Genomic DNA, 16,836 nt, shown 5'->3' on the forward strand with positions numbered 1-16,836 from the left:
AGATCTGAGAGATTTTAGGAGAGTTCTCAATTAAACACCATTCTATTTGTAACTCGTAGGTAGCGTGGCCAGAGCTAATAGCAATTCGGAAAGCATGTATTAGCTTGGAAGAAGATTATCGGCCAGGAATAACCTACATTGTGGTGCAGAAACGACATCACACACGACTCTTCTGTGCAGATAAGACAGAAAGGGTAAGAGACCATGGTATAAGCTTCATTATCTGACACAAGTGAATATGTTTTCAAATGGGCATACATACATTTTTTCCCTAAAAGCAGAAGTGCAATAATAAGTTAATAAACATTAATTCCAGTTGAACTTAGATGAAATTCTGAATGATACATGTTTTAAGACTGAGTATTTCTCTTGTGTGACAGAAGTGCTGGCTTTGAGAGTTGTTAAGTGGGGGTCAAAAACATACCAGCCATGCTCCGGTGATACAGGCAACCTCCAAAGGGATGTTTTATCTATTTGGATTAAAAAAAATTTTTTTTAAATGTTTATGTTTGAGAGAGAGAGAGTGCAAGCAGGGGAAGGGCAGAGAGAGAGACACACACAAAGAACTGAAGCAGGCTCCAGGCTCCAAGCTGTCAGCACAGAGCCCAACATGGGGCTCGAACCCACTGTCTGTGAGATCATGACTTGAGCCAAAATCAGACGCTTAACCAACTAAGCCACCCAGGCGCCCCTCTCTGGACTTTATTATCATATTGCTACTTTTTGTTACCAATGCCTAAGGCATGGTTCTAAGATATAAAGTAGAATTTCTCTTCCATGTGATTTTGTATCAGTGCATGGGATTCTTGGGATACACACTTTGAACGCTCATGATGTCGTACTTACTAACCATGGGAAAGTTAACTTCTCTAAGCCATAATGTTCTCAACTGTAAATGTAATGAGAAGAATACCTATCTCACAGGGTTGTTATAAGGATTAAATTAATAAATGAATATTAATTTGGGGTACAATTCCTAGCACTTGGTAAGAGGTATTTAGCATAATGTATTTATAATCTGTTATTTATTGTGTAAACTAGCCAAATTATGGGTATTTAATAATGGGTGACTCTGCCTCTATGATATTTTCTATGACATTTCTTCATCTTTTCCAGGCCTTCCCTGATCTACCCCAGAGACCAGTTCTCTCTGTTGCTTAATCTTACAATCTTGTGGGTCACTCCCATTATTTTCTAGTACGCCCTTAGTTTTTGTCCCTAATCCAAGGCTAAGCTGTTTCTTTCCGTTTTCAGAATTATTGGAAAACAAGGTTTTCTCCTTGGGCTCCAGTTCCACCAATCAGCTCCGACTCTAAGTGTTGTCTTCTGAATTGCCCAAACCCTGATTCAAGAGTGCTTCTTAGACCCCTTCTAATACAGATTCTCCAAACTTTTGCCTGAGCCTTGGTCACAGAATACCCTGCCACCCCCATCACCTTTCCATCCCTTTGTTAGCTTGCTGTCCATGTAGCTCTAGGACCTGAATTATCTTCCTAAAACCCGAGCTATCTCATCATTTTGTTCTTTACCATCCCATGTCATTCCTAACTTTCCAATAACTGATAACCCTGATCCTTGGTCCACCCTGCTCCCTTGACACTTACCAACATATTCAGTTTTCTAAACATGCCTTTTGCCAGTCTCCAACTCTAGATCAGTCCATTTACCCATTTCCTTTGCTTCAATTCTCAGGCCAATAGAGAGATTGCTGAGAAGAAAGTCATTTGTTTAATGATGAATGATATTTCAGATTGGTGGTATCAAATCTCAGCCAGCCCTTGAGGCTGCAGTTTCTCTGTTCCTCCAGTTCCCCACAGCATGTATTCCAAACCTCCTCAACTCTCTGTCCCAATCTGTGATGCCTTCCCTGGCAACACTTTACCTCGTCAGCAGTAGGATTATCCTCTATTTCCCCAGGAAACAAAATCTAGAAGGCAGGAGTTTTCTCAGCTTCTTCTCCTCTACTTTCAAATGTACTGAAATGTGTTTTCTTCTCTCCGTGCTCTCACATCTCAGAGGCTGATCTCTCCACCCGGGCTTTTGTTCCTAAAGGAACACTCTATTAATTAGCATTGTTTTTCAAAACTCTGATTCCTTTGCCTCACTCTCTAAAGTTCCTCAACTCTTCCTAGGTTCCCCCCCACTAAGCTTTCCTTTACTCTGCTTATCTTTCTTTTATTTCATGACCAAACTTCTAGAGGAAAACTGACTTTCCATCTGTACCTTCTTACATATTAAATCAATTCCCTGTAGGCTGACTTCAGTTTCAATGATTCTCCTGAAGCTGTTTGCTCAGTGACTTGCTTGTTTCGAATCTAGTGATATCTTGTCAGGTTCTTACACTAACCTCTTTGCCTTAGCAATAGTATGACTTTCCAGATTCACTGTCCTCCTGTATAACCAGGCTTTCTTAGACCCCTCTTCCTCTGTCCATCAAACACTGGTGTTTCCAGGCATTTCACACTTTTCTCCCTCTTCTCTTCTGAATTTGAAATCTCTTTAGTCTCACCCACTTTTCTGCACTCATTGATTTGCTTAGAGACTCCTAAATTTGTATTCCCAGCCACAAACATCTCTATGCAGTTCCTGACCTTCACCTCCAATTGTCTACCAGACGCATTTATTTAGATGCTCTGTACACATTGTATCGGCAAGATAGGCTAGGCTGTTGTAACGAAAAAACTCCAAAGTCTTTGTGGCTTACAAAGATGTATTTCTTGCTCATATTACACACGTGCTGTGTCTCTGCTGCAGCTGTGACCCTGATGTCCTCCGTTTGGAACCTAGGCTGACAGAGAAGAATCTATCTTGAACGTCACCAGTCATTACATCAGAGGGGGGGAAGATACACATGAGCCATATGCTGGCTCTTAAGGCTTCTGCCCAGAAGTTACACATTTCAGGCCACATTTTACAGCCAAAGCAAGTTACATGGCCACTCCTGAGTTAATTGGGTGGGGATGTATAATCCTCCCCCAGGGAAGGGCATGGGAATATTTGGCACTAGTGATACAATCTACCACAGGCATTTCAAGTAAAACACGTCTAAACCTTCTACTTATTGTTTTATCCTCATCCAAAGCCTATTCCACCCCCAATTTTCCTTTTCTTCTGTGACTTGGCATCACTGTCCATTAATTCAGCCAAGCTAGAAACTTAAGATTTGCCTTTAAACTCTGCTTCTTTCCTATCACCCCATATTCAGTTGCTCAAATAGTCTTGTATTCTGCCCTGAAATCTCTTATCTCAATTCTTCACCTTGTGTGTTCCCTCTGGCCTAAGCAGAACTTTCTGTATTGCAGGAGACTCCTAGTGGTCTCCCCATCTGCATTTCTCCTTCACAGATTCACCATCCACCTGCCATCAGGGCTATGTTTAAATAATACAGATCTCAGGGCGCCTGGCTGTCTCAGTCAGTAGAGCATGTGACTCTTGATCTTGGGGACACAAGTTCAAGCCCCGCATTGGGCGTAGAGCTTTCTTAAAAAAATACATATCTTACCTTGCCATTCTACTATTCAGAAACCTTTATTTATCCCTCATTGCCTGCCAAATACTTCCCTTTGGTGTTCTTGCTTTCCTAAGGTAGCCAAAACATAACATTTTAGTTTCATCTTTCCACCATACCCTCCTACACCATCCATTTCCCACACTGTGTGTTTGAATCCATGGAATGACCACATCCATCCCACTCTTTACTTCCCCTTCTATTTTTATTAAGGTATAACATAGATACTGTAAAACCCACCCTTTTTATTTTGCAAGTTGTGACAAGTGCATATAATTGTGTAACCACCATGTCTATGAAGGTATAAACAATACATCACACACACACATTCTTCCAAGCCCTCTGCAGTCAACCCTTTCCCTCACCTATAGCCCCTAGCAATCATTGACAGACATTCTGTCTTACTGTTTTGGTTTTTTTCCAGAATAACATATATGTGGGATACCATAGCCTGTGTTCTGGTTTCTTTTACTTAGCATAATGCATTTGATATTCATCCAAGTTGATCATGTATATCAGCAGTTTATTCCTTTTTATTCCTTAGTATTCATCATATGGCTGAACCAGTTTATCTATTTCTGACTTTAGGGGCTATTTGGAGTGTTTCCTGTTTTCATCCCATCCCCCTTTTCAACTCCTGCTTATAAAGATGGCTCAACTATTTCCTCCCACCAGCTTTTTCCAGTGCCTTCTTTAATGCCCTTATCACACTGCATTACAGTTCATTGCAGATGGTGTTGATGAAGGGCAGGAGTGCAAGTTTATTAGTTCTCTCCGTGCCTCCGTCTCTCATCCCCAACATCTGCTGCAGAGCCTTGCACGTGGGTGCTTAAGCAGTAATTATTGAATTAAACATGCCTGGATCCCTTTTTCCTGAGGGCATCACCTCCTTAGATTCTCATCTGTTGATTCCAAGAGAGTTGCTTCAAAAAGGATTCGAAGGTCAAATAAGTTTGGGAAGTACTATATCCACCATCTCCCTCTTAAAGATTATACATTGCTGAATAAAGCTTCTGAGAAATCCTACAATAGAAAAACCATTTTAACTTGGGTTCAACCCAGTATTTCTCAAATCTGTTTGACCATAAAATACCTAAACACATCCTGCAGAACTAATATTCCTCAAGAAGACACTTTGGAAAACAATGCAAGAACTATTATAACTCAGTTACATTTCCTTTTGTCCAGCTAGGTCCCCGAGTCCATAATTGAATTTGATAGAATGAGACTTTTCTATACTCATTAATGTTCTTGTACACATTGGTATACAATTCATTTGAAGGTCACGGTAGTTAGAGTAGAACCAAATAAACTCCAATAAAACTCATGCCTCTATGCAAAATAAACTTCCTCATATGGACCCCTGCTGTATATCACAAGAGGATGAAAATTGACCAAGTAGCAAAGTTTAATTCCTTTACTTGCAAATACATTTTTGAAGTTCTCCCCTCTGCTTTCCTAGAAGTTTGATTTTAGAACTTTGGCTGTAATTGAACCTTACAATTTAGAATTTTAGAAGTGTTTTATAGATGCTTTTATAGCTGATTTGATTAAAACCCAAAGGTGTTATGCTTTGTTCAAGGTATGTAGTTGCAAGACTAGGCTTGGAATTGAAACCCTGGTTTTTCTAATTCTCATTTCAGTGCCCTCTTACTGGTAATGCCAGTAAGTCACAGTGCCAGTGACTTCTTTTATTGCTACTGTCAAAGCATTACTTTTTCTTTCTTTAATTTTTTTTTAGTGTTTATTATTTTTGTGAGAGAGCACGAATGGGGAAGGGGCAGAAACAGAAGCACACTCCAGGCTCTGAGTCGTCAGCCACAAAGCCTGACATGGGGCTCAAACCCACAAACTATGAGATCATGACCTGAGCTGAAGTCAGAATCTTAACCGACTAAGCCACCCAGGCGCCCCAAAAGCATTACTTTTGTTGAGCCTGGTGTACCAGTACAAATATTTCTTCATCTTAACTTTTGTTTAAAGTTTTCTTTTTTTTAATGGTTATTTACATTTGAGAGAGAGAGAGAAAGAGAGACAGAGCTTAAGCAGGGAACGTGCAGAGAGAGGGGGAGACACAGAATCTGAAGCAGGCTCTAGGCTGCAAGCTGTCAGCACAGAACCCAATGTGGGGCTTGAACTCACAAACCATGAAATCATGACCTGAGCCAAAGTCAGACACTTAACTGACTGAGCCACCTAACCACCCCTCTTCATCTTAACTTTTAATGAAAGTTGTGCATATTTTTTTACTTCAAGTAAGAAATAAAGTGGCTTTTTTTTTTTTTCGGGGCACCTCCCCTGCTCATTCTCTTTCCCTCTCTCTCTTAAAATAAATATTTTTTTTTTAAAAAGTTGAATTTTTTCCACAGGAAGCTTATCCATTGCAAATGTCTTTTCACCCCTTCTGTGAACAATGCCAATAGGTCAATATTCCAATATAGCATCTGTAAATAGATGACAATAATGCAACCCAAAGTCATAGATAAAATAATTCTTTCTCTGGATTCCGCTAGAGAAACAATGGAGTATATTTGTTTGGGAAAATACGTAAGGATAAAGTGGTTGGGCTAAGGAGAGTTACAGAAAATTCAACATGTTGAATTAAACTGATTTTCAAAAGTTCACTTAAGAACAGTTTGCCAACTTGTTACCAATTAACACATAAAAGGAAAATATGGCCTGAGCTCAGTTTGGCATTTTGATGACTAATTATACCTCCTCCCCATCTCTCTCTCTCTCTCTCTCTCTCTCTTTTTTTTTTTTTTTTTTTTTTTTTTGATAGGTGGGGAAAAGTGGCAATGTACCAGCAGGCACTACAGTGGATAGCACCATCACACATCCATCGGAGTTTGACTTTTATCTCTGTAGTCATGCAGGAATTCAGGTAATTTGGAAGCTGGTTCAGATCTTTGACTTGATAAGGAGATGTTTGCAAATCAAGCAACCAGCTTGAGTAGACTTGTTATTCAACACTATGCATCAGTTTGTCAATGCTTGTATTCTAGAACTGTTACCTTTCGGTCTGGGTATCTGCTGGTAGGTGTGCTAGGCAGGAATACTTCTGAATTTAAGGAGTGGATTTCAATTCTTCTCTCCTCTCAGGTAATTAACCCATGTCAGAAATGTATTAATCGTACAAGTCTCTCTCCAGGGAACCAGCCGTCCTTCACATTACCAGGTCTTATGGGATGACAACTGCTTCACCGCAGATGAGCTCCAGCTACTAACTTACCAGCTGTGTCACACCTATGTGCGGTGCACACGCTCCGTCTCCATTCCAGCTCCTGCATATTATGCCCGGCTTGTAGCATTCCGGGCAAGGTATCATCTGGTGGATAAGGATCATGACAGGCAAGTTTCTCAGGCACCATGAAATCTCTTTTCATCTGAGTCAGCAACATGTTAAAAAAAAAAAAAGAGAGCTACTACAGAAAACTTTTGGAAGAGCTAAACTTCCTTTTAGGGTTTAAATTTCAAGAAGCAAATAAAATCGCATGTGCCTTTGAGAGCTTCTAATGTGACTTGTGGTCCAAGAAGTGCTCAGGCTTGCTCATACTTGCATGGTGTGTCTAGAGTCTGCCCAAGGGAAAAGTCTAATTTGGAGCTGCCTGTGGTTTTCCCTTAGAACAAAATGCATTCAGTGCTGTTTAGGTCCTGATCAGCCTCAAAGGTGGCTGGCACAGTGTCCTGGCTCCAGTCCAAGCAGTCACAGGCCTGTGGATTCCACTTCATGCGAGAAGAAATCCTGAACATTTCACTTTGCTTTCAGTACAATCTGAAAGAACGCACTAGAGTGAATCTCGGCAAGTGTGTGGGAGAGGAGGGGTGCCAGACCATTTTTACCCCCAAATAGGGATCTCAGTAAGAATCAGACATTTTGACCTGTTACTGAGGACTATTAAATAGCTGAACAAGCTATCTGCATTAATTTTCTTTTCCAAATGACCATCTGTGAAGTGTAGCAGTTTCTGGGCTCTTCCCCAAGTCTGAATTCAGCTGCTAAATAGTAGACATTCCATTGCAAGTCTATTTCTGTAAGAGTTGAAAATACACTATTATGGAAAATGCCCAGCTGTGGCTTTATACCTTCCATTCTGTAATATATATTCATTCATTTAACACATTTATTAAATATTGACTGTGTGCCCAGCACTGTGCTAGATACTAAAAATAAAAATACTAAGATGAGGAAGACCTGCTTCCTGGGATTTTCTGTTTCAGTATGGCAAACAAAACAGGCAAACACAAAACTGACAATTAGCCTGAGGCAGTATAGGTGAGGGACATCAGAAGAAAGTTTGTTAGAGAAGATTTCATAGCTGGATGGGTGGGATTTGGCTCTGGAAAGAAAAGGATCTTCCAGGCAGAGGGAACAATGGAGACAAAGAGAAACCAAGTGACATGTTTAGACAATAGCAAGTTTTTTTTGGCTAGAGCATGTGAAGCTAGGAAAGTATATTAGAGCAAGGTTGTCACTTAGATGTAAAAAGCTACTTTAGGGATCAAATAGATCATCCTTAACCATTTATTTGGCTTACATGGGAGAGAAGATGAAGTAAGAGATGACTAAGATTATGAGTTTAGATGATAAGGGCACTAATAATTTAAGTAGTAAAGTAATTAAGTGGCAAAATTAATAAATTTAAAAAATTTTTAATGTTTTATTTATTTCTGAGAGAGAGAGAGAGAGCGTGAGCAAGGGAGGGTCAGAGAGAGAGGGAGACACAGAATCCAAAACAGACTCCAGGCTCTGAGCTGACTGTCAGCACAAAGCTCGATGCGGGGCTCGAACCCACAAACTGTGAGATCATGTCCTGAGCCGAAGTCAGACACTTAACCAACTGAGCCACCAAGGTGCTCCTAAAATTAATAAATTAAGTCAGAAGAGGGATGGTGTTTTTTACAGTTTACTAAGCCCTTTATAATACATGGCACCCTTAAGAGGCATGTTCAGAAGTTGTTATTGTTATCCTCAAAGACCAAAGTTCAAAGGAATTGTTACCTCTCCAAGATCATATAGCTAGTGAGGGGAGGATGAGAAGAGACTCATGGCATAGTAACATTTGCACAGTCGCATGGTATGTTCCAGCACTATTCCAGGCACAGAAATTCTTTCATCAAGTGGTTATTGAGGATATACCATGTGCCAGGCACCAGAGATTCAGTAGTGAGTAAGTTAGACAAAGCCACTGCTTTCTTGGAGTTTACATTTACTGTGGGAAACATTTAACTATCCAATTAATAATTTAACTTCAATTGTGTTTAATACTATGAAAGAAAAATAGAGGATTCTGTGGAAGTATGTCTCAGGTGGCTCTAATCTGAACTTTGGAATCAGGTAAGACTTCTTTGAGGGAAAAGACATCTGGCTGAAGCCTGAAGGACATGTAGGCTTTGACCAGACGTGGGAGACAGTGGAAGTCCTCATGTAAGCACTGTTAAGGATTTGGGTCTTTGTAGACATTATTCTATTTAATTATTACAACAGCCTATTTAATAAGTTGTATTGCATTTTTCAGTTGCGCAAACTTATGCTTAGAGAGATATAACAAATTATTTAAGGAACCACAGCTTGAGCCTAAGATCTTCTTTAACCTAGTACTATTTGTGCTATTTGAAACATGTGAAGTTTGAAGTAGTCTTTTTGCATTATTCTCTTTGCAGCGCGGAAGGCAGTCATGTGTCAGGACAGAGCAATGGCCGGGATCCTCAGGCCTTGGCCAAGGCTGTGCAGATTCACCACGATACCCAGCACACAATGTATTTTGCCTGAGAGTCTCAGAAAAAGAACTCAATCAGTTTGACACCCCATGCAGCCTCAAACTGTTTCAAATGCCTACCGCCTCTAGAGAGAGCCAAGTTGACTTCAGGTGGTCTTCTACCAGCAGCTCGGAATAGTTGCACTGAATCTATACTTCGCAGCACTGTCTGATGCATCAACAAAATTGAGCCATTTTTTAAAAGTAATAGATACTCATAGATTATCTTTTCTGATGCACTGGACTGAATTTTTACCTCATCATGCAAAGGCTAATCAGCCTGAACTTCCTTAAGGACTTTACAAGAAAGGTTTCTATGGAATATTTTGCTAGCTGTGATATTCCCTGCATCCCTCTAGTCTTATAAGGGAAGATTATTCCTTGTTTTCTGTATTCATTGAGTGGGGTGTACTCATAGGTGGGAGAGAAAAACCAAACAATCTACTTCAGTTCAGCGTAACTGTTTTAATTGTGGGGAGTCCATAGACTTTTTAATGGAGATTTCTGACTTCGCCACTGTAAATGCCTTTAACGAGCATTAATTTTTGAAAGTTTTACAGAGTTTTATTAGTTTTCCTACTTTATCTTGTTGATCTCTACAGACTTGTGCTGTGCAAGTACAGGCTGCCAGGCAATTGCACTATGTTTGGCTGCAGATGCGGACAGGCAGCTCTCTTATTTGGTTGACTTTTGTGAATGTGTAACACAAACAGATGTAATGCATGTCACAGTGACAGACAACACTGCCATGGTAAGAGTACTCCTGTTTCCCCCCTCTTTGAAAAAAAAAATTAGCTTTTAGTATTTTTCAAAGTTTTCAAAAGTGCCCATTTTATGCTGCTGTGTGGTTTGTTAGATCTAAATGATTTTTAAACTTTTCTCATAGAAAATTAACTTTGGCAATAAACATTTTTTAAGGTCCCTTTTCTTCCTCCCCCTGACAATGTAGTTTTCTAGATGAGATTTCGGTATGATTTTATCAGCTTTTTCTTATAGGTCATAATCTGGCAACTTCTGAAACTGGTCAGACAAGACATATATTTCCATGACTTTTTAAAGAATTATTTTTAATCTGTTTTATAGTCACAGTTGGTGTCCTGTCACTTTGTTTTAAAATAAACTAGAACCAGGACACTTCCTTATTGGATGGGCTTTGCCAGTCCTTAAGGTACATTGAGCGATGCTGCAACTTGCATAGATGTACCAGCATTTAAAACTGTTTATCCCGGGAATCAAGGTTACTCACACAATTATGTGCAGTGCAAATTATTTTTTTTGCTTCTTTTTCAACCTGAAATGTATTTGATGGGGTTTCCCTCCTCTCACTAAACTAAAACTGCATTTATAGAAAAAGTTGATTTTTCTTAATAGAGTCTAAATTCCTATCACAAGGAGATGGGTTCCTTTCTTGGTCCAGACAGAGGGAGCTGAACTAAAGCAAGCATCAGTGAACATGTAGGGGAAAGTGTATTTTGTATGTAGTGTAGATAACACTTTGTGAATGGACAACAGTTACATAGATTCTTGGTAGTTACGGCCAGTGTTTCCCAGCCCAAATTTTACTGACTTGTGATTCTCTCTCCGGGAACCTCAGAAGTGAAAGCTGGAGAAGGGGATAGAAGCCCTAGAACCACACTCCGTATGGCTGAGGAAGGAGCTGGGGGGAAGAGACAGACACAATGTGGTAAAACGATTTTGCCACCTCTGTCTGGAAACTGCTGGTGGGGAAACACTGGATCTGATGGTGAAGGGTGTTGGCTTGAACTCATTAGCCGGTCCAAATCTCTTAAACTAGCCTTCTCAAAATCCCAGCAATACAAAGCACTGTTTTTCTTCAGTCTTTTAAAGAAGCTTGTAAATACATTGAAGTTTACATTTCCATGTGCTGTCAATCAGTGGCGCCACCAGTGTTTGCTGAGACTGGTCTCTGAGAGTTTTATAACACATATTGAGTCCTGTAGCTCATTAAGATGACTGCAGACATCTTTATTCTCTGCATATAGTGGGATGAAAGCAAGCTCTGTAACTGAGGCACAACATAGGTGGGAGTGAAGAGATGGCAGATGTTAATTTCTTAAGATTTTCCTTTTCTGCAAATACCTCACTTGGATACTACAAATCAGGACATGGTGAGGGGCTGGCTGCTGCTTTTATTCACACTTGTTCAGGGAGAGCTCAGAAAATACCCTTCAGCATGGCTACCCTGGACCCAAGAGGAGGAAAAACAGAAGCTTCTTTAGGAGAAGGAGGACTTACTGGCGTCCAGGATGTAAAAGACTCTTGGTGGCTGGCTGGCTGGCCAGCAGGCACCACACCTGCACTTGAGTGCCTCCGGCTTGCTTGTTAATAATGCACAAAAGTGTCACTTCTCACCATCTCCTGACACGTATGGAGCAGGGAGTGAGGCAGAATGCCGGAAGCCCTGATTTACTTGCCGGCAGTTGGGCTATGTGCTTGATCTTGAACTATACAGTTTGTACAACCTCAGTCAGTCCTGTAACACTGGGGCAAATCAGTGTGGTGGTGGAGGAAATGCCGGGAGGCCTATTTTTATAGGAAACAGTACCTTTAAGGGGGCAAATGCTGTAGTTTTGGATGAAAGGAAAGAAATATGGAAGAACTAGGATTATTGGAAAAAACTTGCTGGGGGAGGCGGTGAATCTTTAAGAGGTAATCACTGCAAAATCAGAGTTGCCGCAATACTATTGTAAGCAAGTCTGAATACACAGTTTCAATTTGGCTTGACAATTTGAATATGATTACCCCTTGGGACTGACTGAATCGTTATGCATGTGTCAATCAATGGGAGGTGTGCATTCTCTAGAAGTAGACTTAGGCTGTTTGGTTTTTTAAAATGCAGCCTGTTTAGGCACTGTCATGTGGTATGAAAGACTGAAATGTAGCAATGCTAAAGAGTAACAATTAGGGGATAAGGCGGGGGGATATTAAGAGAAAGGTGAAGATCCAAATGTTGAACCTATTATGTTTTGTTGTTACTGTTGTTAGCTGTTGAACCCTGAGTGGTTGATAAAGTGAACTAGCTGGCTTAATGCAGCCAGCAGTCTGGGCAGGCAGAACATACTCATTCTTACTGTAAATTCTATTTGCTGCTTCCAAAGGTGATGATTTACAAGCAGACATGTTCTATATGGTCTGTATTTTAGGATCTGACGCCCAGCCTATATCAGAGCTTACATACTTGGCTCAGCTATCTACCCTTCCTGCGGGAAAAGGCAATCCACTGTTTAAGAAGTCTCACTCTCTCTGCCCTGCCCTAGCAACCCTTTGTGGATGTGCTGTAAGATTTTCTTGCTCAATAGCAAGGTGGTAGCTCTGCTTTCATTTTAAGAAAGTAGAGGCTGAGGGCATTGTATCAATACTGCTTCAACTCCAAGGATTTTTCCTTGTAAAATTAAAGGGAAGATCTTGCTATTGGTTAACCATTTTCTTATCCCTTGCTATTGACATTCATGCTCTTTCTATGTCTGGTGGCTGAAAATGTTTGCATTTGTTCATTTGACTAATGGTGTAATTTTGGTTTCTATACTGTGAGACCTGTAATGTTTTAAAATGTATTTTATTAACTCTGGACTGGATGTATGTCTCTAGCAATACGAGGTACTTTCTAAACTATTAAGGGAGGGGTGGTATCCCCATGTTGAGACAAGATGATGGTTGTTTAAATTTTGCAATTTTTTTTTGGCCTGCAGGGATATTTTGTGTTCATGTGTCCAAAAGAGAATAAATTGGCATTCTTGTGCCAAAAGTTGTTTTTTGTTGTCAAATCTCTAATACATATGGAGTATACTGTAATGGGAACATACATGGTTGCTTTTTAAAAACAATTTCCTCCATTTAAGAAGTTTGAGAAAGAATAGAAGGGAAACTTTGTGTTTTTAACTCCTGGGTCTCCCTATCTTTAGAAATTGATACTTGGGGATTTTGGAAAAACTTCTCAGCAGAATTTCACATGTGAAAACTTTTACAAGATTCATCAGGTTTCTTAGTATAGCTCTTAACAGGAAGATCTATTTAAGTAAAGTTTTGAGAAAAATCTACCGTCTCCAGAGGGCAGTACGGCCACATAGTTTAAGACTGACTTCTTCAGAGGAAGAGCTGCCGAAATTCCCCCAACCTAGGGCCATCCAGTCTCAAGTCTCTAAAAAATTCTCACTACATCTGGGTGAGTCACAGCAGGGATAATGCAGAGATTTCCACAATATGGTACTTATCCTCAAGGAATTTATGGTTTATGGAGGAGCAGATCTATACACAGCACACTTTACTACAGGTAGTTGTTTTTTCCATCAGCACAATATCCCCCCTACCTATTTATCCATTGTCAAACATTTATCACAAACTCAGTACATGCCAAGCTCTCTCTGCCTAAATGCTGGGAACATAGAAAAGTAAAAACTTAATCCTTCAAAGAGTTCATTCCAATATAGCATGGGGTAAGAGAGTCAGTGAGATTAACGTTATCTGAGTGCCTAGTATAACCAGTCAATTTATAGTGACTTTACTCCCAGTGACAGTCCTTTGAGGTTGATAACAGTCTCCCCTTTATAAAGATGAGGAGTCCGCTTTAAAGAGGATAAATAACACACAGTTCCTGGATGGCACAGGCCTGTCTAATTATTATCCCTGCGGTCGAGCACAAAATGACAGGAACTTAGAAGGAGAAACAACTTTTGCTATGGGGAGTCAGGAAAGACTTTACAGTGGTGGTGAATTTGGGGATAGGTGAGTAGGAGTTTACCAGCTGAACAAGGAGAGGATGAGGATATTCTAAACACACTATTCCCTTACATAGATTGTGGTAGCTGTGATTTTTGTCTATCCAAATGCTTTCCTTTACTCCTCCTTTGGGTGATGGAATACCTCTCATGGGAATTTCATTACTTAGGTGTGTTTCAGGTAAGTTTAAATGACCTTCCTACCTTATCCCCCACTGTATGTGTCATGTTCATGTCCATTCTTGAATCAGTCACTGGTGGATGTGCACCAGCTAAGGATGACTAGTGTGTCCACTCTTGTGTATGTGTGTGTTTATGTCTGTGCATGGGTGTTAGTGGGTATGACCAGCAAGGAGGGGAGGCACAGACTGATCATTACAAGCCATGTGTCTCTCTCTCTCCATCTTTCGGCTCTGATTTCCTCTATGTTGACTTTATTCTCCAGAGCCTAGTGACAAATATGTAAGGAGAAGAGGGACAAAAGCAGATAAGGAAAGTAGCATCTATATTGCAAATTGGAGAAGAAAAGAAAAGAAATAAGTTTAACAAACATTTCTGGAGATCCTATTATGCAGTAGGAAATATGAAAGACACGAGTTCTGGCCATGGAAAGGTTCATTTCTAAACTTGGGGCCATACATGTAACAAAGTAGCTTTGAAAGTTACATGCTTTGAGAAATGTATATATGGAACCACGGGATCACTTGGAGAGGTTCCTAACCCAGCTGGGAGATGATAAAGGAAAGCTTCTTAGAGGAAGTAATAAATGAGCTGTCTCATAATGAATAAATACAAGTGTTATAAATGAACAAGGTGGAGGAACGCATTCCAAGAATTCTCATCATGGGCAATGTTACAAAGAGAAAAAAAAGATCATGAATTATTTGGATGAATTACAAGTAATTTCAGTACTCTTAGATTATAAGGGGTGAGGGAGGAAGAGATGACAAGTTTGGATAACAGAGGCAAGCACTAGTTTCTGACAGGACAGGACTTGAATGGCATGCTAAGAGGGTTAGAGTTTATCCATAGGTGCAGGGGAATAGCACAGTCTTATTTGTGTATCACTTATGCCACCAGTAGTGTTGTGGGTGGGTTGAAGCTGAAGTTTTGCTGAAGGGAAGCTGGAGTTTTATTGTAATAGCCCAAGCAAAAGATGATGAGGCTGGACTTTGAGCAGTGATAGTGCAGTTGGTGAGAAGGGATGAACACAAGAGATATTCAGAAAGTAGAAAAAGCAGAACTTGAAAGTGGACATAGAGAGTGTGGGGAAGAAGGCAGACTAATCAGGACTCCCGGGTTTCTGCCACTGAGAATGAACACAGATGAAAAAGAAAATTTGTAATTTATGGGAAGGTGGAAGGTGGTAAGTTCAGTTTTGGACAAATTGGATTTGAAGGTGGTACGTGTGGACTGGAGAAAGAATTTGGGAGTTATCAATAAACAGGTGGTGATTAAAACCATTCATACGTGTGTGCAGGAAGATTATTCAGGGCAAGAAGAAATAAGAAATATGGATTCCCAGGGGAGACAAATCTTTAAAAGGTAGACAGAGAAGAGGCACATCTAGCTGAGCAACTGACTCTTGATTTTGGCTCAGGTCATAATCTCATGGTTCATGAGTGTGACCCCTGCATCCAGCTCTGCTCTGATGTTGTGGAGCCTGCTTGGGATTCTCTCTTTCCCTCTCTCTCTCTCTGTTCCTCCTGCTTGTGCGCTCTCTCTCAAAAATAAGAATTTTTAAAAGTTTAATCTATATATTATATATGTTTATACTTATAAGTTTAATCTATATATTATACATAATATATAATTCCCATCATATATAATTATATAAATATAATTCCTATTATATATAAAATTCCTATTTTATATATATATATCTTCCATTAGTTCTATTTCTCTGGAGATTCCTGATTAATACAGAAGGTAACTGCACTTTTTCTTCTGGCTGCTTTTAGTATCCTCTCTTTCTTTTTGATTTTCAACACTTTACTATAAAAGGCCTAGGTATCTTTATATGAACCTGCTTGACACTTCGTCTTATTCGTTTTTGTGAAATTGGCACTTAGTGTCTGGCATATAGTTGGTGCTCTTTTATTTTTTATTTTTTTATTTTTTTAAAAAATTTTTTTAATGTTTTATTTATTTCTAGGAGAGAGAGAGAGAGACAGCGTGAGCAGGGGAGGGTCAGAGAGAGAGGGAGTCACAGACTGAAACAGGCTCCAGGCTCCGAGCTGGCAGTCAGCACAGAGCCCGACGCGGGGCTCGAACCCACGAACCGCGAGATCATGACCTGAGCGAAAGTCGGACGCTTAACCGACTAAGCCACCCAGGCGCCCCAAGAGTTTTAAAATTCTTCTTACAAAAGATACCACACATAGGGGTGCCAAGGTGGCTCAATCAGTTAAGTGTCTGACTTCAGCTCTGATCTCGCAGTTTGTGGGTTCATTCCCGGTGTCGGGCTCTGTGCTGATAGTGCAGAGCCTGGAACCTGCTTCAGATTCTGTGTCTCCTTCTTTCTCTGCTCCTCCCCCACCTGTGCTCTGTCTCTTTCAAAAATAAATAAGTACTTTTTAAAATTAAAAAAAAAAGTACAACACACAATGGCAGTTTATTTCAAACACTACCTTTCAGTGCATACACATTCTGTATAGTTGTAATCTTAATGCATGTAAGATTTTGTATTTCTATTATTTCATTATTACATAATGAATAGTTATCCTTTTTCAAGACTGAGTCATGTCATTTTGCAGTCATAATAATTCATTGGGCAACATTTATTGAATCCCAACTGCCTGCATGACATTGTGTTAGGCACTGGGGCTACAAA

The 16,836-nt window shown here is 40.1% G+C and overlaps 1 protein-coding gene across 1 annotated transcript in view; it reads left to right on the top strand.

Moving 5' to 3' along the window:
* Positions 1 to 13,039, top strand: part of AGO4 (argonaute RISC component 4) — a 40,138-nt gene extending 27,099 nt beyond the window's left edge. Inside the window, exons 15-18 of the mRNA XM_039251685.1 lie at positions 60 to 194; positions 6,291 to 6,392; positions 6,660 to 6,859; positions 9,173 to 13,039. Coding sequence (XP_039107616.1) covers positions 60 to 194; positions 6,291 to 6,392; positions 6,660 to 6,859; positions 9,173 to 9,281 — 546 coding nt within the window. The 3' untranslated portion in view covers positions 9,282 to 13,039. The remainder of the gene's footprint in view (positions 1 to 59; positions 195 to 6,290; positions 6,393 to 6,659; positions 6,860 to 9,172) is intronic.
* The last annotated feature ends 3,797 nt before the right edge of the window (positions 13,040 to 16,836 follow it).

Source organism: Hyaena hyaena, unplaced genomic scaffold, assembly GCF_003009895.1.
Source record: "Hyaena hyaena isolate Hyena2069 unplaced genomic scaffold, ASM300989v1 scaffold_397, whole genome shotgun sequence".
NCBI lineage: Eukaryota > Metazoa > Chordata > Mammalia > Carnivora > Hyaenidae > Hyaena > Hyaena hyaena.